Here is a 24,696-nt window from a genome sequence, read left to right as displayed (position 1 = left end):
CCGTAGTTACTATGAGTATTTGTCGCATCAACTTACCTACAGACAGAGGCAATCCATCTTCACGATGTCAGGGCTCATTCATCCGCTTGTCCCACGAACACAAGTAAACACAGCGAGGATGGACGTGGAGATGATTGAATTAATATGTTAGACGTTAATATGATTATTAAAAATTATTCGACACATGTGCATGATTGATAATTCTAGAAGTGGCCAGGATAGACCTCTTTTGGCCGTAGAAATTTACTGACAAGTCTCAGAACCAATTAGATACTAGTGAAGAAACAGGGGGTGTTTATTTTTAAATTACAAACGCTATAAAATAAAATCTACCATGAGCAAAGCGGTGTACTCGATTCAATATCTTCGATCACCTTTCCCCCTACACAAAATGTACTCTATACTATACAATAAACTAAATGTGGAAAAAATTAAACAGGTCATGAAATGACCTTTAAATTAAAAAAAACAATGATAACAAAATAGCATGCAACACAAAAAAAAAACAACAAAAATTAATTGCAAATGTCAATTAGAAAAAAATTCACAACTGACCGGATGAGTAAACAAGTCCTCATTTTATTTAGCATTTAGAGAATATAACCGTTTACTATTCAAGTGAAAATATAATGTAAAAAAAAATATTTCTACTTTCAAAATGAACTACAGTAAACGGAAGAAATGAAAATTTCATTATAACTATGCTGTGACGATGTTACACGTTTTAAGTACAATTCTGTGTAAGAATCGGGCAATGGGTGGCACATCAAATTCCCAAATTTAGTCATATTTGCCAAGAATATATTCATTACATCTAGAAAACAACCGGAAAGGTATTTATATTTGCCTGAACAATCTCTGGAGTAGATATATTTTGACTGATTATGTAGGGAAAAAAGCGCTGGAAAATTTTCCCGCCATTTTTTTCGTGGTGCGTTTAAACTAAATTTGACGAGGCAATATCTTAAAAATGCAATCTTTACAAACACTTTGATGGCTATTTTTGGAGATTATGAGGTTTGAATACTTGGAGCTCTGCGCTTTTTCTTCTTCATGCGCCACACCTTACACGCATTTTGCCTGATTCTTAGACAGAGAAGTACTTATATATTTAAATATTTTTGGATTTCTTAGCTAACATTATACTTTTTGTAATTTTTTTACTATATTAGACTTCGTGTTAACTATGGTGTGGTCGATGAGCATGCATCGTATACATCCTCGAAGAAAATTCTTTTGTTCTTTCCTTAGCCCTACCTCGCGGAAGTATGTATCACACATGCTCATCAACTGTCATGCAGTAACCACGAAAAGGGCCTATGAAACTATGACATATGGCCTATATTTTACTACCGGTCGGGATCGGAGCCTTTAGATTATGGACGAAGTCAATTTGTTTGAGATGTCCGACAGATTCAGTTTGCATTGCCGCGGCAACACACTCCACGTTTCAGCACATTTCCTTATCGTGTAGAGGTAATAAATCATTTGGGTATGATTTTATAGTACTCATCGATTGATTTGGATTTAAAATAAACGGCTGAATTGAATTGCAATATTGCTTAAATAAAATAAACAAAAATAACAAAAAAAAAATGTTTACTCATCTAACACCAGTTAGATGTAACACGCTCTTTTTATCGTTACGTTGAAGTACAGTTGCATGTAGGCATATATCTTACGGATAATGAAATAAGGACCTATATATTGCCATCAAAACAAATAACTCTAACAGGCAGAAGTTTGAGACAGCAAAGATTTAACATGCGCGAGAAAGACCTTTTGTTGTTTAGTCCAATAGCTTCACACAAAGTGATCGGGCCATTTTTTCAGGCCCGACCACCACACCCTAGTTAACCTTTGAACCTTTAACTTGAACCTGACCTAATGAGAGATATAGCAACGTCCCTGTTTCTAAAGACAACGTCACAATCGTACCAAGGAAACAACTTCAGTTTTCACGACGTTTCCATCGAAGTGAAAGCGGAATTTCTAGCTGCGGCTTGAAAATATTGTACATGTTTCGGACACCTTTGCCAATCGAACAAAAGCGCGTCCAGGAAGAAAAAAAAACAGGTATGTCTGTTATATCGAATATTTTTTGTCGATTAATCATGAATAAGGTACATGTAATCTAAAGTTTGTCCAGTTTACCCAGATTCTTTTTCATTTTTTTTTTTGCAGGGATTCCTGATGTTTAAAAATGTCAATAATATATGTACAAAATAAAACGATTTATGGAATTGTATGAGTTACAACTATATACAATGTATTTCCAGTTGTCTATCTGTAAAGTTTTCCTCAGAGGCATTAGCTCACTGGGGCATGCTTCAAATAACAAATGTGAAGCCCGACAATATGCATGATAGTGGGAGCAAGTCCCTGTGATTTAGAACTTTCAACTACCTCTTGATACAGAAATGTTGAACATTACCCCACGCCCTCCTCACAGAATTTGTCTTACTACATATACATTTTTTTATGTTTTGCACTTAAAAGTACATTATTGTATTGATGACAATTGATGAAGAACAGCACGTCTTAGATAGTTTGTTATGGAACAGGGGCTTTCATGTCGTTTGGATTCATATAACTCTTTGCAGGGAGTGAAATAAGAAATTTTATATTGAGACGCAGTTTTCTTCTTAGATCGAGAAATGATTTCAGGTTTCTTTAACCCTAAATGGAATGGTGATTGCCATTTACATCAGTGTATAATCATATTCGTTCTTTAATTCGAAATTAAGGAGCCAAATATGGCCCTTTTCGTACTAGGCTTTTCAACTTACGCCTATACGCACGACATAATCGCTTTAACATTAACAATGTTTTTGTCTATGACGTACACGTAGGCGGAAGTTGTATCTCATGAAAATTTACTTCCGTTTACGCATACTCAATCCTTCTCTACGTTGTACCGTCTATGACGTACGCGTGGGCGGAAGTTGCATCCACTGAAAAGCTACAATTATAGTAATGCGTTAAATGTCACGGGAATATTTTATTAATACAAAAGCAAAAAAGACGGAAAAATCAAAACATTACTCATTTTTTTACAGTGAAACCGCATTGCAAAACCAACCAGGACCAAGGGATCATAGCGATGACTTAGAGAAAGGCTACCATTTTACAATCTGATCTATACAAATCCGATAATGTAGGTGGAATTTTTTATGCTCTTAGAAAACTAAAAAGGAAACTAGACCTTTTAACTGAAATGCGTTCAAAAAAGGATAAACCCAATGATACTACACAGGACAAAGATTTGAGATCTGTCGAATTTTATGCGAGTACGCCCGACATTCAACGACATGGCGAAATCCTAACGGATTATAAAGACACTTCGCAGCAGTATGGTCCTAGTAATCCGTCAGTAGACGAATCGGAAGTAAACAAAAGCCAATGTGCTAGAAGAGATGAAACTAACCATATGCCCACCGAAGAAAAAGATCAGTTTCATTGTGCAACTGGCTTTCAGATATATAATGACAACCAGGATGAAACATTTGAGAGACAGCAAGGTAACTCCGAACTATTACAGCTGGATTTTTCGACATTATCCGACGACATGAATGCTGATAATGTTGGATATAGCGGATCCGTAATTAGAACCCGGACTCCTAATGGCGAACATACGATTGCGCAGAGCAAAAAGATAAAAACCGCTGAAAAAGATGTTCTTGTGGAAACGCAAAATAACCAAACCACAGCAGCTACAACCAATTTCCCCGTTCCGGCAGAATGGCTCGACGATCCGTATGATTCGAGCGATAGCGAATCTGAACAGATGGTAGACTATACAGAAGAACAGCGCAAACGCTATGAAGACTTTGAGAAGGGACTTAGCATTTTACAGGCATCTATGGAAACAAAGAAGATAGACGATTATGATAGCTGTGGGTACCGGCCATTATTTGCTATCTATGAAGATGAAGAAGAAGGAATCGGAAGTGAAAACAATGTAGCCATAAACGAAAGGAAAACTGGTGAAACTGCAGAAAATAGAAAGGCCATCGAAATATATCGTGCTGCTCATATGGGTGTCGATGCATGTGTAAATGCTGAGGCAAATAATGATAATGCCCAGCATGTAAGCGAAATGCCAATGAAATCTACAAGAGTTCAATATCATAGCAAAATCACAATGGAAGTAACAAATTGTAAATATTCAAGCGAAGTCCCAGTGAACACCACAAGAGGTCGGCATGCTAGCGAAAACGCAGTTGAATTTACAAGGGGTCAATATGCATGCGAAATATCTAGGGAGGATACAGGAGGCCAAAATGCAAAAGAAACTGCAAGGAAAGCTACTCGAGGCAAATATTCTTACGAAATCAGAATGGAAGATATAAGAGGCCAATATAATCTAGCTAGCGAAAACGCAAAGGAAGCAATAAGAGGCCAGTTTTCTAATGAATATGACTATGAAATTCACACTGTTGAAAAATTACATGAAAGAGTCGCCATGGGAAGAGCTACAGACAAGTGTGATGACAGTGTTGATAATGACACCATTGTAAATGAAAGCGTGCAGACGTCTGACATTCTGAAAAAGAAAGCTAACACATGGGATGCCACAGTAAATAACTCTCCTCCACCGCGAGATACCTGCGATGCATCAATTGTCGATAAAGCACTGGGAGAATCGAAAACAGAATGTAAAAAAAGTCGGGTTCCAATCCGTTGCACAGGACCAACTTGGATAAATATGCATGGCAAATCAAGGGTTTCTCCTATCAAACCAACTCAGGGTAGCAGAATACCTATTAAAGTTCAAACAGGTTGTGTCAGAACAACCAGAAGTGATAACAGTGTTTCGGAGGCACACGTCACAGAAATTTCCCCCAGAACTAATAGATCAGGAAGTTGTATACCGGTTCGCCGTGATGGAAATATATGGAGAGCAATGCATGGCAAATCAGAAGCCTTGCCAATTAAGACAAATCCAGGTAGCAAATTGCCTATTAGGATACAAATAGGTGGCGATAGAATGACCATGGATAATAGTTATGCTAGACATATGTCAAACATAGAACAATCAGCAGATGAAACAAAGCGAAACAGCAGAGAAAGCCATGATGCATCGGTAAGCCAAAATAGAAACATGTGGCAAGCCAAGCAAAGGAAATCAGAAGCCTCGCCTATAACGCACACACCGGGGAGCAAATTACCGGTCAGAGTTACAGCAAGTGACCATGATCCCGACAAGGCTTCTGCAATTATGAAGAGTTCTACACCAAACAGCAGTAGTACGAGTAAGCTACCGTCTAGAAATGTGGACAATGCCTGGGGTCCGAAGCAAGAATACAAAGAACAGAGACGAAATATGACCCCACTTAACAGTGTCGCAATATCAATCCATAGTGATAAAAGAGTTCAGCCGCCTGATAAACCAGCTGAAAGACTTAATGCAAGAATGGATAATAAAAACGCTGATACTACACATCACAGAGTCAGAGAGTCTCCGAATATTAGTCCGGTAGAGAACGAATATTCTATAATGTTGAATGGAAAGGCTGAAACTGCTAATCACAGAGACAGAGCATCTCCTAGTCACAGTCCAACAGAGCACGAGTCTACTAGAATGTTAAATAGAAGGGCTGAAACTTCACATAACAGAGACAGAGCGTCTCCTAGTCACAGTCCAATAGAGCACGAGTCTACTAGAATGTTAAATAGAAGGGCTGAAACTTCACATCGCAGAGACAGAGTGTCTCCAAGTCACAGTCCGGTGGAGAACAAATCAACTAGAATGATTAATAAAAGGCATACATCACATCATAGAAACCGAGGATCTCAAAGTCCCAGTCTAATTGAGACCGAATCAAAGAGAATGTTAAACCAAAAAGTTGATAACTCATATCACAAATTCAGAGAATCTCCAAATCTTAATCCTATAGACTACGAACATACGAGAATGGCAAATAAGGGAGTTGATACTTCAAACTACAGAACCAGAGAATCTCCTGACCTTAGTCCCAAAAATTATGATTCTGCAAGAATGATGGAAAGGTCAAGATTTCCACCAATAGAGAACAGAAATTATTCACCTAACGATGATAATAAATGCTTTTGGAAAATATCAACTCGACCTCCATCACGTTCAAATCAACCAAATATGATACTAAGTCATTCATCATGTGAAACTGACTTTTTCGTACCACAACCAATGAAAACCAAAGGCCGTGTCAAGTCAGCGGCGCCTCGTTCTCGCTTTCCCCCAGTGAGAAATATGGGCAAGCCAAGAAATATTGTCAGTCAGATTTGTGATGAAGATGATCAATTACTTATCGGAAGAGATCACCAGGTCTTAGCCGAAAGATCTACAATGTCACCAACAACTGGCCATGTTGATATTCCTGAACAACCACGCCCGAAGTCGGCCCAGCAGGGAACTTTAAAACTGCCGCCAATACAAAACAGTGGAAGAAACAGCCGACCGTCATCCGGTTCAAGTTTTGAAAAACTGCCACCAATTAGATTTGAAAGATAGAAAGCAATGATAAAAACAATAGTTTTTAATTAAACCTATGCCAACATTTTGAAAGATAGGTGTGAAATATACAATTTTTTGGTATCTTTTAATTCATATATAAAAGTGTATTTGTTATAAAAACAGAATATCATGCATGAAATTTCATATGTACTTTAATTTCAAATTTAAATTAAAGCATGTTCAGACTCTCAACATTATAATAGAAAGGATTATAATTTTTTTTTCATATTCAATGCGTTAGTAAAGGGGTATAATGAACCTTGTGAGGCAGGAATTGATTCGCACTGAAGCAAATCGGTGGAGTTTGAAATGAATGTTTCATCTCATAAAAGCTGGGAATGTGTGTTTTCATTTGAGTGATAAAATTTGGGGAAAACCACCTTTTTTGAAAGACTCCAAATAAATCTTCTCACTTTGAAAGAGGACTTATGCGTAACATATCATTGATTTTCAGATCTTTATTTATAGTTATTGACTATAATAATAATTATACCCACCTTTTCCAAGAAGATAAAGTTATCTTGTATATAGAATTGTAATAATGTTGCTATTTTGAATATGAGATTTCACTGCAAATTTTAGAAAATGACTGAATTGTTATCAAAACATCTTTAATTATATTTTATTTCCTTGAATACTACATTCATTTGCATTATATTGTTTTAAAATATTAGCATTTCTTGTAGACACCGTTTTTTGTAAATAAAATAATTGCATTGTTAAAAATGTTGTTTCAAAGCATTTTGTGAGTAAACAAAGAAAATTGTGGTTTTATTTTAAAGCAAACAATCTTTAAGTTAAATGATAAAGAAATAAACATAATATTTATCAAAAAATAAAAATAAATTGAAAACACCGAAGGTTCAATGAAAATTGGGTACATTCATGGAAACAAACGCGTTCGATAACATACAAACCACCAAGGACAAACAAGGAACAAAAGTCCACAAACAGATGAACAACACAAACGCAACAAAAGACACCAAAAAAAGTATGAACTTAGTTGCCCCGGGGCTTCTTACAAGACACCCGCCATGCTGCCTTATGAAGATCATATCCCGCCAGAGAAAAAAACATTTTTGACAATTAAATTATGTTCTTTGTTCATTCTGGAAATTTATCTAGATATAAAAATGCAGGACATATCGATCATCTGCATATATATAGGTCCTGCATGGTGATGACCGTAGAGCTTTCGAAACGATGAACTTCCAACCTCAAGACACATGCAACCATGAATAGCATTAAAGACGGATCACATGAACAGCACTGGCGGATCGGTGAAGAGTTGAAACCCCTCCTTTTTATTGGATAATTGTATTAATTTTGTGCAAAGCTGGCAAGCATAAGCAAATTATAGCATGGACCCCCTTTTCTAAATTTCTAAATCGGAACCAAGCCCCATTTTAGAAATGTCTTAATCCGCCCCGCACCGGGTAGGTTTTCTATGGACAACCTCCATATCTTATCATTGTCATGCTCCCCGGGGATACACTGCATTCAACCATAAGATTTAGACGATACAAAATATTTAAATAGTTCTATCTGATAATCAAATATAACCAGTTTTTGTACATAAGGGGCATCTCAAATATTCTGTCATTCCTGAGGCAAATTACTTAGAACTAATTTATAAAAACAGTCTTAAGGAGGTAGACCTAGAGTAAGGGACACAACTGTTACAAATCATTGTAACGTTTGTATTCACAACTTTACATAAATCTTATGTAAGCATCAAAGTAACTCAGACTGATTTCATTGTTTGAAAGGAAAGCTTAGGAATGTGATGATTGTGGGAGATCAGTAGATTACATAAGCTTAATAAATGGCAAAAGAGAACTCTGCAGAAACGCCTAATGTATGTGATGTGTGTGGGAAAACATTTAAGTTGCTAGTTACCTCAAATCACATGAGAGGCTAAATCAATAATTATAACCTCATATCCATGTGAGGCTGCATACGGATAAACAGCCTTTTAAGTGCAATGTCTGCAGTGTTCCAGCATAAATCTAAAAAAAGTACAGCACATCACGGAACACATACAGATGAAAAACCTACAAATATGATTTTTGTGAAAAATGCTTTGAAAAAAAAAATAAAACACCATTGGAACAGCATACACACTGGTAAAAAACCATATCAATGTAGCGAATGTGATAAGAAGTTCATTGACGGTTCTATCTTACAAAATAAAGCAAATCCATATTTTAAAGAATAAAACTTACAAAATATACTGAGTGTTTCAAAGAGTTTACATACAAACACCACTTAAAAACACGTTATAATACATACTGGTGAGAAACCTTACAAATGTGATAAGTGTCCACAGGTATTCAGTGATGATGCAGCCTTCAGGAGATATTTACAATACCATGAGGGGATTACATCTCACAAATGTGAAGTATCTGGACATTTGTGAGCACACACAAAGTCAAATGATAGTGAAAGCCGTTGCAAGTGTGATTTGTGCGGTAAAGATTTCAGTATTAAAGGTAGCTTACTAAGTCACACTCACGTCATTCATCCGGGGAGTAAACCATGTAAATGAGCTGAATGTGGTAAATACTTCAGTCAAAAATACAACCTGGAGAAACATGACAACCCACACAGGGGATAAACCTTTTAAATGTAACTTTTGTGAGAAATGCTATACAGAGTAACAACTTAGTATCATATCATAGAAATAAACACTCAATTGACAATTCTAATAAGTTGAAATTGAAAAAAGATGACTGCAAGTTGAGTTAAAATCATCTTATCTACATGTATTGTAGAGTTTGAATTGTTGTGGGTTGAATATTGTGGTATAGATACATGAATACATTTTTATCGAATAATATGTAATAGGGAATACTCCTTTTTTTACAATCTGGAATGTGAAGCATTAGAAGAATTTTTATGTTACCTTTTTGTAATTTAACTGTTTTTTCTCCTTTTTTGTGTGTTTGGTTATTTATTTTTTTTTGGTCTTCTCATACATTGTCTACAAACCTGATGAGCATGATACGAATTCAGAAAGGATGCTATTTGAAGTGTTCTACTACAAAATATGGAAAAGATGCACTTTTATTGCACTTTTCTACACAAAATTACACACTACACTTTTTGTAAAAATTGTAATTGTAATGATACAATATTTCAGTTACAGATTAGTTAAAAACAGTATTAGTTATAAAACTCAGGTTTGTAAACAACATATGTATATTTTCAATAATTTCATATACTAGAAATTATCATCCTATATACTAGTTCTATAGCATATATTTTTTTCTACTGGTCAATAATTTTTTTTGTCAGGTCCCATATGATATTGCTTGCTTACAATACTTTCAAGTAGTTTTTAAATAACATCTGCTAATAAATGTTCCAAAAAGGGATGGAACCACTTGAAGTAATAGAAAAAGGAATAGGTATGGTGAAACACCACAAATGCACCATCCTATAACCTTTATAAAAATAGTAAATACTTACAGAGATCCCAAAAAAGGTCTTCAACAAGTGTAAACACACCTTTAAGTAAGCTCTGAAAGGCCCCAACAAAAGAAATAATATCCATGGTAACAGAATGATGACACTTCCTCAAAATAAACTAAAAAGTTATAAAATGATACATAAACATATATGACCAACATGTGAATCATTTGTTTTAGAAAAAATAATTTTTACAGTAAAATACTGGTACACTGATGATTTTCGGAGATTGATTTGGTCTTTTCTTGATTAAATGACAATGAATCTCCCTTTTGTTGTAAAATTTTGTTAATTTCATGCAAAATTTAGAAAAATAAAGAGGTTTTAATTGCCTGTACCCCTTTTTTAAATCTTTGGGTCTGCCCCTGGTCAATTACCACTGTCCCTTGGAAAGGCAATTATCAATTATACCCAGTGATTTGGATTCGAGGAAGTCATTTGCCATTTACCACACTCCATTAAAATCATCTTTTTTACACAGAATGTTAAAGAACCTAAAGATCATTCAAAATGGCCCCTTCTCAAAATTTTAATTCCTACTGACCTACTAAAATGATACATTAGAATCTAAGTAACTGTACTAATTTTATTAGACCAGTGTTTCATTTCTTTCAACATGTTCAACAATTGAAGAAAAGGTCAGTTCTTGATTGGTTCCAACCCATGTACATTGTATTCTAAAATGGCACTCTACATGCTAAGACTAACTATCATTTGTCTTAACAATGAATGTCCTTCACAAGGCATCTTTCCATTAAGCTGTGAAAATCAGGAGAGTTTCATCTCATCCAAATTCACTATTATCCTGTTAGAAACATCCTGAATCTCCTCAGAACTGTAACCTCTTCACTAAACCTCCTACAAAATAAAATACAACTTCATTTTTTTTTCTAAAATGGCATAAAAAAAACTTAGAATTTAACAAATGAATTTAATCCTTTTCCTTTTTCATCCTTTTCTGGAAGAGGAAATTGCATGTCTCCCCCTTATAAATCAGTATCCACCACAGCAACAATATTTTTTTTCTAATAATGTATGCTTGCTGTTATGTTTTATGCTGAAAAAAGACCTGAGCAAGTGTATAATATAATGTATTGCATTTGATATTCATGGATGTAGTGGCCAATATGGAAGATGCAGTACCAATTATTTGTGTAAGTACCGCAAACCTCACCTAAATTTTACAATGAAAATTTTAGAAAATTATGTTTTTCACACAGCATGCATACTGAACCCCCCCCCCCCCCCATTTAGAAATATGTCTGACTTAGAGTCCATACAGATTTCGATACATCATCTATGTAATTATGCATGGCATATTAAGATTGGCACATATTAGACAAACATGAAGTTGCACACATTGTTGTGCTAGGTATACACCCTCACTCATATAGGACAGCAACCAAAATGGCTTACATCATATGGCCTATCTATAAAATGCCACAGACAAAATTTGAAATAAAACTATCCCTATGGAGTTGAGAAAATTGTGACAGAATTCATGATAGACAGAATAACAGACAGATAAGGTGATTCTAATACTAAAGTATATCTCCAACTCATTAAGTTGGAGTATAATATACCTTTTTTGTGTATATATTTTGTATCAAGACATATGCTTATGATCTAGGGTTTTGAAAACATGTTGATTTTATAGAAAATCAACATTTTATATAGTTCTTTTTTATATTTATACCTTAAACCAGAAATTTCTGGTAAAATCTTCTTCATATTACTATTTATGTACAACTTTATGTAAAAATCTACTTTCTTTTCTCTTGACTGAATTTCAACATCAAAGTTTGTTTTGTTTATTACTGTATTTTTGGCAAGTCTTTTTTTATGAAGCCCTGATGGAGACATACAAAGAAAAAATATGTTATTGTGCACACAAAATAAATATTTTTTCTTTGCAAATGAAAGAAAGTTAAAAGATGCTGATGCTAACAACAGGAGGATACCTTCATAAGTCCAGAATTTTTTTATGGGCACATAAATGCCAGATTGCTTTTTTTCTGTGTCACCACCTACCTGCAGTCAGTTCCACAAATCAGAAAAGCAAAATTTATTATAAGTTTAGCAATTGAAATTTAATTGATTTTTTTTTCAATATTGGACCCCCCAAAAAAGTAATTTTTGGGGGGTGTAGCACCTATAACCCCTTATAACTGAAAAAAAAAGAGATATCTGAAATCTGAATGAAAACTCCTGGTAGGGATTTTCATAAGGATTTCAATAAAAAGCAATTTCAAGATTAGTCCAAAAGTTAAAAAGTTGCTTTTTTGGGTATGGCCCAATTTTTTACCCCAGTTAAAGATAAGCAAACCTGTAAAAAATTTCAAAACAAAATTTCAAAAGGAACAGATTGACATCTGAATCATAAAAATCAGATCAACAATAAACTTTTTCTTTCAGTTCTAATGATAACACATATTTTCTCCCTTTTAGCCCCTTATTGCCAAAAGGTGTGGGGCAAAAACCTCCAAAAACTATAGGACCCCCCAACATGTCCCCAAGAACAATGTGTTAATAAACTTAAATTAACGGATGCCAACAGAACCAACGATGATGACAATGATAACAATAACAGGGTGATACCATTTTATAACTGAAATTTTGTTTGTGATTGTATAGAAATTAAGAATCTCCAACATAAAAAATGTACGATTTGTGGGAGGTTTTTGGTTAAAATGACTGTATTTTTGGTGAAAAAATACAAAATGATTTTTTTTATATGATAAATTTGCTCTTACATAAAAATATCCTACATGAAACCATATCAGTTGGGGAGAATCTCTCACATGAACTGTTCCAAAGGTTAATAGGTATGGAGACAGTGTCAATGGGGGAGAATCTCCCACATGAACTGCTCCAAAGGTTAATAGGTATGGAGACAGTATCAGTGGGGAGAATCTCTCACATGAACTGTTCCAAAGGTTAATAGGTGTGTGTACTCTCGATTACATATCACAATCATAAACTGTTTGTTTTAAACGTTAAACCCCAACAATCAATCAATCAATCTTTGTTGGCATAGTGAACCCTCTTTTGACAGTCAATTTTTTCTAATAACAAACCTCCTGAATCCTGCCCTTGGAACTTTCTTTTCAAGTTTGGTTTAGTTTCTGGGATTTGTCCAGCCCTGGGTAATAAATGACCAGGAGTAGGTGCTGGCTTGTTACTAAAGTAGTCCATTTTCAATGCCTAAGATAGTAAAAAAAAATACAATAACTGAATGCGCTTTTAAACATTGTTAAAAAAAACACTAATAAGTTTACTTTAAAATTGAGAAAAAAAATTATTTGTATTTTTAACACAAAAACAGAAAAAGCATATTACTGTACCTAGAAAACAGACTTAAGTTAGAAAAGGTTCTAAATGTACCTTAAATGAAGTGTTTACAAAAGGTCATTTACCTATAATAGAACCTAAGTTTATTATTCACATCTTTTTTAATACAGTAAACATCTTTGCGGTTAAACACTATGTATAATTTTGTGAATTTGACACTTACAAAATTTGATTTTCGTTTTGCAAGAAGAAATTAAAATATTTTCAAAAATTTTATAAAAAAATCAATATACACATCTTCAAATGATAATTATTTAATGTACAAAACTGAACTTAAGCACTTTACAGGTATTTAGATCTTGAAATTTTGTGTTCACAAAAAAATAAAAGGTGGTTGGTAGACTCAGTGAAAATCATATATAGCAGGGATGATTTTACAAACAAACAAAGCAGAAACTGGCAAACCCGGTAGTAAACATACAGTAAAAACAATGGTTACAATGAAATCTGGATTTCAAATAGCAGCATTCAGCTAAATAGCTGGAAAAAATCTGACATAGGAGCACTCATTGGGTAATGTGGGGTGCTATTAATGAGAACCATAAACAAAAGGAAAGACTTTTCATACATCAGTTGCTGAACATCTCAGTAGAGGGTCCATGGCAAGAAGTTTCTTCATCACCTTTAACAAGTCATCTGAAGCTGCTATAAATACATCTTTGAGATCATATCCTGGGAATGATTTGAACTTCACATAGTCAGGAAGATCTTTCATATTCTGGAAAAATATAATAGATGGCTGTAGTCAATAAAATTATAATTTCTATAATTATAGAATAATTAACTGAATAGAGTGAATTACTAATTAATACGATTGAATGAGTTCTCCAAATGAGTAATTATATTTTGGCTATAGATTATACTATTATTATATAGATTTCCTCAATAATTTATAGTTATTATAGAAATGTTTCTAATTTTTGAACAGTTTATATGAAATAATTAGTTAATTGCAGTTTACACTTATTAAACTCAGAGTAGTTTATAAAAAGTGTAAAAAGTGACATTGGTCCTAACTAGGTTATTTCATAGAACCTATTCAAATATTAGAAACATTTCTTTATAATTAAATTTCTAATGGAATCAAATTATAAGAATTTTTTTTTTGTTTTTTTTTTTAAAAACATATACATTTTCTGTTACATACTCACATCATCAATATAACTATCGAATACATGTATAGTCATCGATAAACGGTTAATTTGGACACAAATCAATCAAAAACATCACATACAGACAAAACAAAGTCAACAGCATACAGAAGTCGTTTACATCCTGTCTACAATGTCAGCGTAACAAATATACAAGGTCACCAGCAAAATATGGGAAATAAATTTTAAATAAAACGTAAAAAACAGACTAAAATACAAATTCACAGCAAATATTATATTATATTAACTTATTATTTAAATTATTGTAATAACTTTCTTGTTAAGTCGACTTTGTGTTGGCTAAAATGACTAGTTGGCAGGATAATTATCTTATTAAGTCAACCGAATAAATCAAAATATCATGCTAAATTATCTTGACATCTTGCTGAATGATACCTTATTTTTATTTTTCAATGTCTTTTTGAATATAGTCAGGGTTTTACAACATCCCCCTACATCACTACCCGAAAAGAGTGCAATGGGGTTTTGTAAACATGTATATATTCTTCACTATATTATATTAATTTGAAAGACTACACTTATTTTGCTTACTCACTCTCACTCTCATGCACAAGAGACTATCATTCCATAATAAATACATTTCAATTTACAATTTGAAATAAATAAAAAAAAAGACGAAATATACTGTTTTGTATTAAAAAGTCAAATTATAAGAATTGATTTATATTCAAAACCTGTTCCTTTTTTATAATTGGGAGGAGTGGACCAATAGATTACAATTATAACACTGTGATACAGGTTATACAGAATAACTTTGCTCAAAATAAATCAACAAAATCAAATTAAGTTATTCTCAAATGAATTTTAAGTTATCTTTGCGACATGTAACGGAGCCAGGTAAACAGATATTTGTGACAGTTAAACTACAGATAGATGTCTGCAAAGCTTCAAATATATAACAGTTTTCTCTACTCTTATGAAATTATTCTAAATGAGGTGTGAAGCGTAAACTCTTATCTTTTATTTACTGAATTATATTCCTCATTGACCCATATTGCCACAAAAAAAATATTGTACTTGGTTCAAAGATTTCGAAATTTGGAATTTACCTTAGAGTTTTGTCATCTTGGTTCTAATGAAATTAAAATAAGGGAATTAGGTAGTAAAAATTCATTTAATAATGATAAATACTCTTCAAAATCATCATAATATCATTTGTCAATTAGCAGGTCAGCCATTCTAATTGTTATGCATATTATCTTGAGAGTAATATCCATAAGCACATAATTTGTGAATCAGCTTTGGCAGATATATTGAGAATTTTACACTTGATTTGAGCCAATGAAAAGCCTTTGACAGGTATACTGAGAATTTTACAGTTGATTTGAGCCAATGAAAAGCCTTTGACAGGTATATTGAGAATTTTTACACTTGATTTGAGCCAATGAAAAGCCTCATTACATAATTATTGCTTTAGAATTGTAATTATAGTTTAATGGCACCACTGGATCCCCTCAAAAATAACTTATGATCCCTCTAAAATCAATGATTCCTGAATACATAAGCAAACAATGAGGAACTTGTGGTTTAATTCGTCCTCTGAACCAAATTCCTGGGGAAAAAAACTGTGTGAACAATCCTTTGCAAAAAGTACCTTCATTATTAAAAAAGATGCCAGTTGCATGAAAATCTCTTAACATCACTATTGTACATGGTATTGTTTACATGTAAAGAATTTATCTTTAATTTTCCACAAAAACTCACAGCCCATGTTTCCTCAGTGGGTGTTCCTAACATCTGAAATATTCTACTCAGCTGGTCCAAATCTGAATCACCTGGAAGAAAGGGTACCTACAACCAAACAACAAACAAACAATGATTCAAAAACTGCAATAATATTATGGAATTCATTTCTTTTATAGTTAATAAAGTCAAACCTCTTATAGAAAAAAAAACCAAGATTAAACAAGTAATTGGACTCCTTCTAAGGTTATTTGTCTTGCTTTTTGATCTGTAAAACCAATCAAAGATTTCTGCCTGAAGAGGTCTGGTTTGAAGTGTTAAACTTTATGGTTCTTGATTTTCATATGAAATATAATCATGGCCAAATAAAGCTAATGAGTAGATTTTCATACTGTCCGGCTCTTAAAAAAGTCCCCAAAAAAATCTGGCGGGAATTTCAAAAGCAGAATTATTCTCTGTGTCAATTTCTAGTAATGAGATACTATAACACACAAATCTTTCATTTTTTTGAAACACTGTTTCTTCAAATTTCTTAAATTGAAACAAACATCAAAAACATTCCAAATAAGATACACGTATGACCAAGTAATACCAGCAATTATTTTGGTTGGGTATGTCTGCATTTCTTTTAATATTGGGAGGGCAATTTTTTAAAATAATGCAACAGTGTTTTCTTTAAAGAGTAGCATGAGTTATTGCACAGATCATTGTATTACCTCGGATACTATCACAAGAACATTGAGTAAGATTTCAGTCAAATTTACATAAGAAACCTTCCTGAGATACTGCAAATTTTAGAATTATTGTGTGCATTAATTTTTGTGATTTTGTCTTTTAGTTCATAATGCAATTTTAGTTTTTGCAATTTTTGTCATTGTAGTTAAAAATGTGATTTTAATTTTTGCGATTTTGGAGGGAAAATAAAACTCATTATAAAAATTCCAAAGGAAAAAAAACAGATATGGTGAAACACAATAAATGCACCAGCATAAAACCTTAATCAAAATTAGTAATAACTTTACCATGTAAGTTTTAATTATTGAAATTCAAGTCAATGGGAATTTTTGCAATAATTAAGTAGTACTCCAGCTAAGAAGCATGCAATATGTAATTCATTGTCGGAAAGTCTACAACATGTGGCCCTCCATATTCCATATAACTTGTGCTCTTAGGAGACAAAAATTATATAGGGTGTACTGTAGAATTCAAAATTAAGGAACATAACTCTGTAAACAACACTAATATACAATAGAAATTATTTGACTTTCAATGTGGATTATCTCCTAAGAGCAGACAGATTAGGATGAATGAAAATAAATTTCAGCAGATAGATCCACAAAACAACTAAATAACAAAAATAAAAAAATGTGTAGCCTTTTTTTAGGTGTAGCACATATAACAGAACTTGCATGATTCTTACAAAGATTACTACTTAAGACATCACACTGGTTTCTAACTTAACAGAAGTACGACTTACTCTTAGTAAAAGTTCAGCTAATATACAACCAACAGCCCACATATCTACACCAGTACCATACTGTCTCGCTCCAAATAACAACTCTGGACATCTGTACCATCTAAATGCGTACAAAACAATATAAAAAAAAATATTAATTTGAATTTTTATTACTGATATATAGATAAGTGATACTGAATCTTCAAGGTGTACGAAATTTTAATGCACATGTGAAAATCTTTGTTCTTACCCTCAGACTATGTCATTCCATTTGTGTGCTATTGTGTTGCTTGACACAACAGATGATTTAGGCAAATTAAGATATTTGGAATAAACCTGTTGAAAATCCATGCAAGATATGATCACAAGTGTTAGGAAAGTGAAAAGATTTATTTCACATGTAAAAAAAACCATTTCTTTCAACCTTCCTGTACCTTTTAATCATTGTTTTTTTTTTAATAGGAATAAAAATTTAATTAAAACATGAAGAAGCCGAACTTAATATGACTTGATTGATTGATTATAGTCTTTCATCCTATCGCAGATACATCATACATTCTATGATGAGAGTGTTTTGACAAATTAATTACTTTTAAATATGGTAACTTTATGATTATACACCATATAACAAATAAATTTACCTTGTTACAACTTGGTTTGTGTATACCCTAGATGGAGAACCAAAGAATTTGGCAAGACCAAAATCTCCCAACTTCAATATCCCTTGGTCATTGATCAGTAAATTGTTAGGCTTCAAATCCTGGAACAATATATATTAATACACAGTAATAAACACACATAGAGTATTGACTAAACAATAAACCATTTTCATATTTTGACTTCAACTTTGTTTTTTTTTATTTGAGCAAAGGGGAGTAACTCCCCAACCAGACAGACTGGTTTACTGTCTGACCAGAGCAATGGACAGCAGTATATTTCAAATTCAAATATTTGTCTGATTGAAGCTGTGGTTAGTACTTGGATACTTTTAAGTACTAATTTCAAACCATTTAATTCCTTATCGAAGTGAAAATAATTTAAGTTTCAAATAAAAATGATTACTTTTCTAACTTTCCCCAATGAGGCTAGCAACCAGGTTGTCATTTGTTGTTGAACCATTTTTGGTGATTTTAAAGCAAAAATGCATTACTATTTTTTCTTGTTTGGTAAGTGGTACACTATTTTTTTAAAGAGGTAGACATAGGGTAAGGGAAATAACTCATGAAATCAGTGATATGTTTCTATCATATTCAATTTCACCAAAGCCTTTAAAGCTTTCCTTTGAAACAGAATGAAATCTGTCCAAGTTACTTTGATGTTTACATGAGACTGATATAAACTGGTGAATACAAATTTTCCAATTTGTAAGAGTTTTGTCCCTTATACTAAGTCTACCTCCTTAAGCCAGGGTAAATATTTTGCAGAATTTATACTTCAGGGTTTTTTTAGACAAACCATAAAAACACACAAAATTTAGCACCCTAAGAAAATAATTGTATTTTAAAGAAATTCAGTATTATTTCATTGTTAAATGTAAAATTATTTATATTGGCAAGATGAATAAATCTTTATAAAGACCCTGTGTAGTATCCAATGATGATGGAGATATTCCAATCCTTTCAGAGTCTGTAGCACATAAGATTTAATGTGTCCTGGAGTCAGTACTATAGTATTGTCTTTAATTATTATCTGAAAAAAAAATGCAAAAAACAACTGAAATATAAAATAATGAAATAAGTAACTGACACTCAAGAGTTCATAAACATGTAATTAGTGAATGAATTTGTCAAATCCTTTATGTACCCATATTGAAACAGAAAACTGGTCTTTTTTTTAAATGTACTGTTGTTTTTTTTTCAATCCTCAACTACTTTAATACCAAACAAAAAAAATTAAAATCATTGGTTATAATGACAGGAAGATAGAGAACTACAGAGAAATAATGCACACACAAAATGTTCTAACTACAGAAAATAATCTGAAAAAAAATTCAAAACTAGGAGAAATGTGTTCAAGTGATTCAAAAAACTTAAAGGAACATTAAACAGTAAGTGTATGTGGTGCTGTGCTGAAATTTCTTACAGATATTACAAACTTTCAAACCAATGTTGATAGCTTTTCAATGAATTATTTATTAAAATTCAACTCATTCCTATAAATGGCTACCAAGCCTTTTAGTTTGTGCAATAAAAAATTAATAAACTCTAAAAAGGCAACAGAAGTATTACAACAAACAGAGTGAAATTAAACTTACATGCTAAATAGCTAATTAAGCCAAAGCTGCTTACTAAATTTCAAACTTTCCACATGAAGAGTTGCTACCAGTAATTATTTTTCAGATGAATAGAAACTTCTTAAGGAGGTAGGCCTAGGGTAAGGGACCTAACTCATGAAGTCAGTGATATGTTTGTATCATATTCAATTTCATCAAAGCCTATCAAGCTTTCATTTGATACAGAATGATATCAATCTAAGTTACTTTGATGCTTACATGACATTGATGTAAAATGCTGAATACAAATGTTCCAATGATTTTTAAGAGTTGTGTCCCTTACCCTAGGTCTACCTCCTTAGAGTGCAATAAAATCATTATGGCAAACAGGAAGTTGATGCAGAATCAATCCCAAGAAGCTTACACCAAGCTAAAGCTGTAGCCAAAATTTAAAATCCTTCCAATGAAAAGTTATGGTAAATTTTGTAAGGAAAAATGATCAGCCACACATGTCTATGTGCATATGACTATGTTAAAACCTAAAGGCAGGGACATGGAAATTATTCAATGATAAATGATGAAAGGTATTAGTAATCAATTAAAGCTGCATTAGCTGCCAAATTTGTTCAGTTTTGATTCTACTGAATTTTGCTGATTCAATGAAATAAGTTTGTAGTAGTGCAGTTGAAGCAATAAATGTTGATAATACCTACAGAATATTGTGAAAACAATGTTTTTTTAATCAGAGAAGATCGATAGCTCTGATCTTATTATTTTTCGCCATTACTTCTGAAGATTGCCAACAGGCCATTCACCTGGGTCAAAAATACTTTAACCTTTGTAAAAAATATAACAATAAGGGATACAGAGGTAAGCATGTGTCTTGTTTTCATTTCATTTCATCTACTTCTTGATTAGTTTTCAAATAAATAATGACCATATTTGAGCCACATTATATCACAATACGTAAATTTCAAAAGGATCCTTGCGTTATATTCGTACTTTTTCCTTTTCAGCTTGAGCCTGTTGGTCTTCCTTATAGTTGAATAACCAATTTCGCTTTGCAATCAGATTTGTTATCTAAGACCCTTACAGCACATGTGCAGATAAGGTCACATGAAGTCACATGCATACGATTTTATCTAGGTCGATTTTTTGTCTTGCAAGACAATAAATATGTAGACAACTATTTGATTATTTAATGCATTTTATTTGTGGATATCGAATGAAGTTATACAGGAAAAGTACAATTTAGTAGAAATAATTCAAAGTTAAGGTATATTTCAACAGAAACAAAAATTTACAAAAATGACAGCTAATGCAGTTTTAACTTTCTATACTATACTGAAAAACTGAATACATCACATTGTGACACTTACAAAGATAAGGAGTTCCTGAAGATAAAATATTAATGCCATATTATATGTACCTCTAAATCTGTATCCATAAAATCAAACACCAGGCTGACATTAGATCTGTGTCCAAATACATCTTCTAACTGAAAGTAAAGTTCAAAAATGAGTCGATAATTTTCTACAGAAAAAGATACTTTTTTCATTCCACATTACAGATTGAAAAGAGAATTTTCTAGAGTGAAATTCATGGGTGATATGCAATTCATAAGTGAAGGTTGCAAAAAATTCCCTTGTCTAATTCTAAGCAAGAAATTAAACGATCAGTTATTGTTTAACATCTGTAAATGCTATGCAAGTTGAGTTGGAATAAGCATTAAATCTATGCTAACACGTCTTATCATGTATTATAGCTAAAATAAAGTAAAACATTGATATAGAATTGTTATTTCATATAGAATACTTTTCACTCAGTAACTACCACTAATTTTACCTAAAAACGGACATGCAAAATAATTCACACTTTTTTAAATTCATAATGATGGTACCTGATTACAAAAAGTATTTTAACACAAATTTCAAAAGAACCTGCCATAAAATAAAGGTTTTATGCTTAACAAATTCATGACTCTATTAATTCATCTTTGAAAACTAAGGTTTAAGTAAAAGTAAATGAAATAATTTATTTTGAAAAGTTTTGTTCTCATTAGTGCAAATAAAAGAATGCTTTTTTGGTATTAAATAAACAAAAATATTATGGAGATCATATAAATGTAGGGTCATCATAAAAGGAATGTAGGGCTGGGTTTGGTTACTGAAAATTACAGATTTTCAGAGCTATTCAAGCGGCTTAGCCATATCAGATGTAAAACCTTTTATCATGACACAAATTTAAATGCTAACCCCAATAATATGCTGATGTTTTAGTTCTTGCAGTAGTTTTATTTCTCTCAGTGCTGTTCTATTTATACCATCAGCAGCCTCTTCTCTGGTACCAACTTTAATCTAATAAAAAGAAAAGAAAAAAAGTATTTGCACATTTTTTCAAATAACTTTTAAACTGAAAGCAAAGCTCACTTGAAGATCCAGAGAAACCATATAGGAACAAAGCAAGAGGTGCCCAATGGCATAATGAAATTAAGAATCATTCAGCCTTTTCAGTGGAATTGTAGATAAGATGGTCATAGTGCCTAGAGTAGAGGCTGAGAGTGTTCCAGAAAAGCACACAAGGTAAATACAGTCTAGGGTGATATATTTTCTGTTCAATAATGAAAAACGAAGACATTTGAACATTCCTAGAATTAATAGATTATGACCAGTTTGTAATAGTGAAACATTGAAGATGAAATACACTTTTTTTTAGTTGTAGTGCATATAATACACAAAGAAATATTTTTCAAAATAAAATTTGCAACTAGTATAAAAATTTTAATAATAAAGATGTAACCATAAAAGTAAACCTAATTTTAAATAGCAACTCTCTTCCTGTTCTTAAAATGTCTTCCTCCTTCATATCTAAATGCATTGATCTAAGGAAAACTTTATCATAATCATTTCATATTTCAGTGTAATTGCCAAATTATTGTTATAGTCTCAACATTACATATGTATATTGATAATGTCATATATATATCTTTGCATATAATGGGCCTTAACCATTTCTTATATCTGAGTTTGAGCCAATAAAATATTTGTATTTGTATTTGTTCAATAACACACACTGACACTCCAATAGAAATCACATCTTTGTATGAAGTGAATATTAAAATATGTCATGATATTGTTCTTTTTCTTTACATTTGTATCAAACACTTTAAGTGAAGTCCCTGTGATGAGCATGCACATATAAATGTTAATTGTATTGGGTACTGTGAGATAATTAGATATTATTTGACTTACTGCATATTGCAGTTTAATATAATTGTATAAATTTTGGAAACTATTTCTTATGACCTCCTAAAGAACATGTACATGCACGTGTATACAGTAATAAGTATAACAACACCATGAAATGCATTAAAATAAAGAGGACGGTAAGCAATTTTCATCCCAGTGGGATTGTTGTCTCTTTGACATAATTACCATATTCATTCTCGTTATATTCTAGCCTAGCTTAAGTATTGTTTATATATTTGTGAAGGGAGTTCAATTGTAGTAAAGTCCAAAATAGGTAAAATGGTTTAACTATATTAAGGATCTGATAAACTATGAGTGGATACATTCCTGCAAGATAGTGGAAAGGGGTTTCCTGGCCCGAAATTCCTGCATGTAATTTAATTACTCCAACCTAGATAACATGACATCACAGTGAAACATATGATAGTCAGACAGAGATATGATTGGACCAAGCACTCCAAAACAAATTGCAAGTATGAACTTATGTTTTTGAGTTGGGGATCAATGAATTGAGATTTCGACCGACTACCCTCAAATCGAGAGTTACATGTACCCATAAAAAATAAAATACTGAAAGTACTACATTAATTTTATTTTTTACCTTCTTTACAGCAACGATATTTCCAGTTTCCAAATCTTTTGCTTTGTACACTGTGGCAAACTGAAATCAAAACAAACAAAGTGCATTTTTCAGCATTTCCAATTAGGCAAATATGCGGTTATATCAATGAATTTTTAGTTCATATTCAAAAGTGTCATTAGTATTTATCAAAAATCACATGAAAAAATACTGGAAATAATCTTTAATTACTGTAATGTTATCACTTAACGTTTCTTTACCTGGCCTTCGCCCAAAAAATCAATTTTTTCATAACGTCTCAGTTTTTCATCTATGCCCATTATATAGCGGAAGTACACCGTATAATGTAAATTTGACCAATTCCGGTGAAGACACCCAACAAAATTATCCGCAATATTTCAATTGCATTTGATACGAAGCCCACAATTTCTTGTGTTCCCTGTAAAAATGAGAGTATCTTTAGCCCAATGTTCTTGACTTATGCGAGCCGAAACAAGTGGCCGGTAGGCTGACAAATTATTTTTTCCGATATTAGGCTTCTAGTTTCACTTGGAGAAAACCGATTACCGTGGTAAAACATGTTCTTCGAGTAGAGTAGTTGCGTCTCAAGGAGATCTTTATGATGTAGGTTGTAAACAAATTGGTTCGAGTAATTCAAGTGCAGGTATGTAATATAGTTATCTAAAGTAACATTTTCAATTTTCGTGCTTTCGAAAATCTGTATTTTGTTGTTTTTTTTATATAGTTTTTTTTTATCGTTTGGTGAAATTGTCCCGGGGAAATATCATAATACGAATATATTTTTATATATCATAACCATGCTCCAAGACTAATTAATGTCATGCAGTGCATAATCATGATAATACTTGACGTATGTGGTCACAGTCATTTTGTATATATATACTCCATAGGACAAATGCTTATCAGTTTGTTTAATGACCCTACAGTAACAGTCTGAAGCTTACAATTCAGTTTTATTTTAAAACAATCCACTACTCCTACTGCTCACTATTGACAATAATCTTTA

The 24,696-nt window shown here is 32.5% G+C and overlaps 2 protein-coding genes across 2 annotated transcripts; one reads left to right on the top strand and one right to left on the bottom strand.

The window, feature by feature from the left end:
* The first annotated feature begins 1,938 nt into the window (after positions 1-1,938).
* On the top strand, positions 1,939-7,206 carry LOC148627934 (uncharacterized). Its single transcript, XM_088581859.1, has 2 exons — positions 1,939-2,076; positions 3,060-7,206. The coding sequence occupies exon 2, from the start codon at positions 3,218-3,220 to the stop codon at positions 6,491-6,493; it is 3,276 nt and encodes a 1,091-aa protein (XP_088437985.1). The 5' UTR covers positions 1,939-2,076; positions 3,060-3,217; the 3' UTR covers positions 6,494-7,206.
* Positions 7,207-10,539: 3,333 nt separating this feature from the next.
* LOC148627933 (cyclin-dependent kinase 7-like) lies at positions 10,540-24,028 on the bottom strand. The gene is made up of 11 exons (XM_088581873.1): positions 23,930-24,028; positions 23,691-23,750; positions 22,097-22,198; positions 21,271-21,339; positions 19,208-19,318; positions 18,271-18,389; positions 17,651-17,750; positions 16,195-16,281; positions 13,887-14,036; positions 13,045-13,171; positions 10,540-10,825 (listed from the first exon to the last, which is right to left on the bottom strand). The coding sequence occupies exons 1-11, from the start codon at positions 23,987-23,989 to the stop codon at positions 10,797-10,799; spliced, it is 1,014 nt and encodes a 337-aa protein (XP_088437999.1). The 5' UTR covers positions 23,990-24,028; the 3' UTR covers positions 10,540-10,796.
* Between the last annotated feature and the right edge of the window lie 668 nt (positions 24,029-24,696).

Source organism: Perna viridis, chromosome 1 (genome assembly GCF_037379345.1).
Source record: "Perna viridis isolate PV_CMFRI_1.1 ecotype Kerala chromosome 1, ASM3737934v1, whole genome shotgun sequence".
NCBI lineage: Eukaryota > Metazoa > Mollusca > Bivalvia > Mytilida > Mytilidae > Perna > Perna viridis.
Note: the sequence above shows the minus strand (reverse complement) of the source record. Positions and strands in the feature narration are given on the sequence as shown.

Coding starts and splice junctions, on each gene's coding strand:
- LOC148627934 (XM_088581859.1), top strand. CDS start 3,218: ATGCGTTCAAAAAAGGATAAACCCAATGATACTACACAGGACAAAGAT.
- LOC148627933 (XM_088581873.1), bottom strand. CDS start 23,989: ATGGGCATAGATGAAAAACTGAGACGTTATGAAAAAATTGATTTTTTG. Junction 19,319..21,270: donor TTATGGATACAGATTTAGAG/GTACATATAATA, acceptor TTTTTTTTTCAG/ATAATAATTAAAGACAATAC. Junction 14,037..16,194: donor CCACTGAGGAAACATGGGCT/GTGAGTTTTTGT, acceptor ATATTTTTCCAG/AATATGAAAGATCTTCCTGA.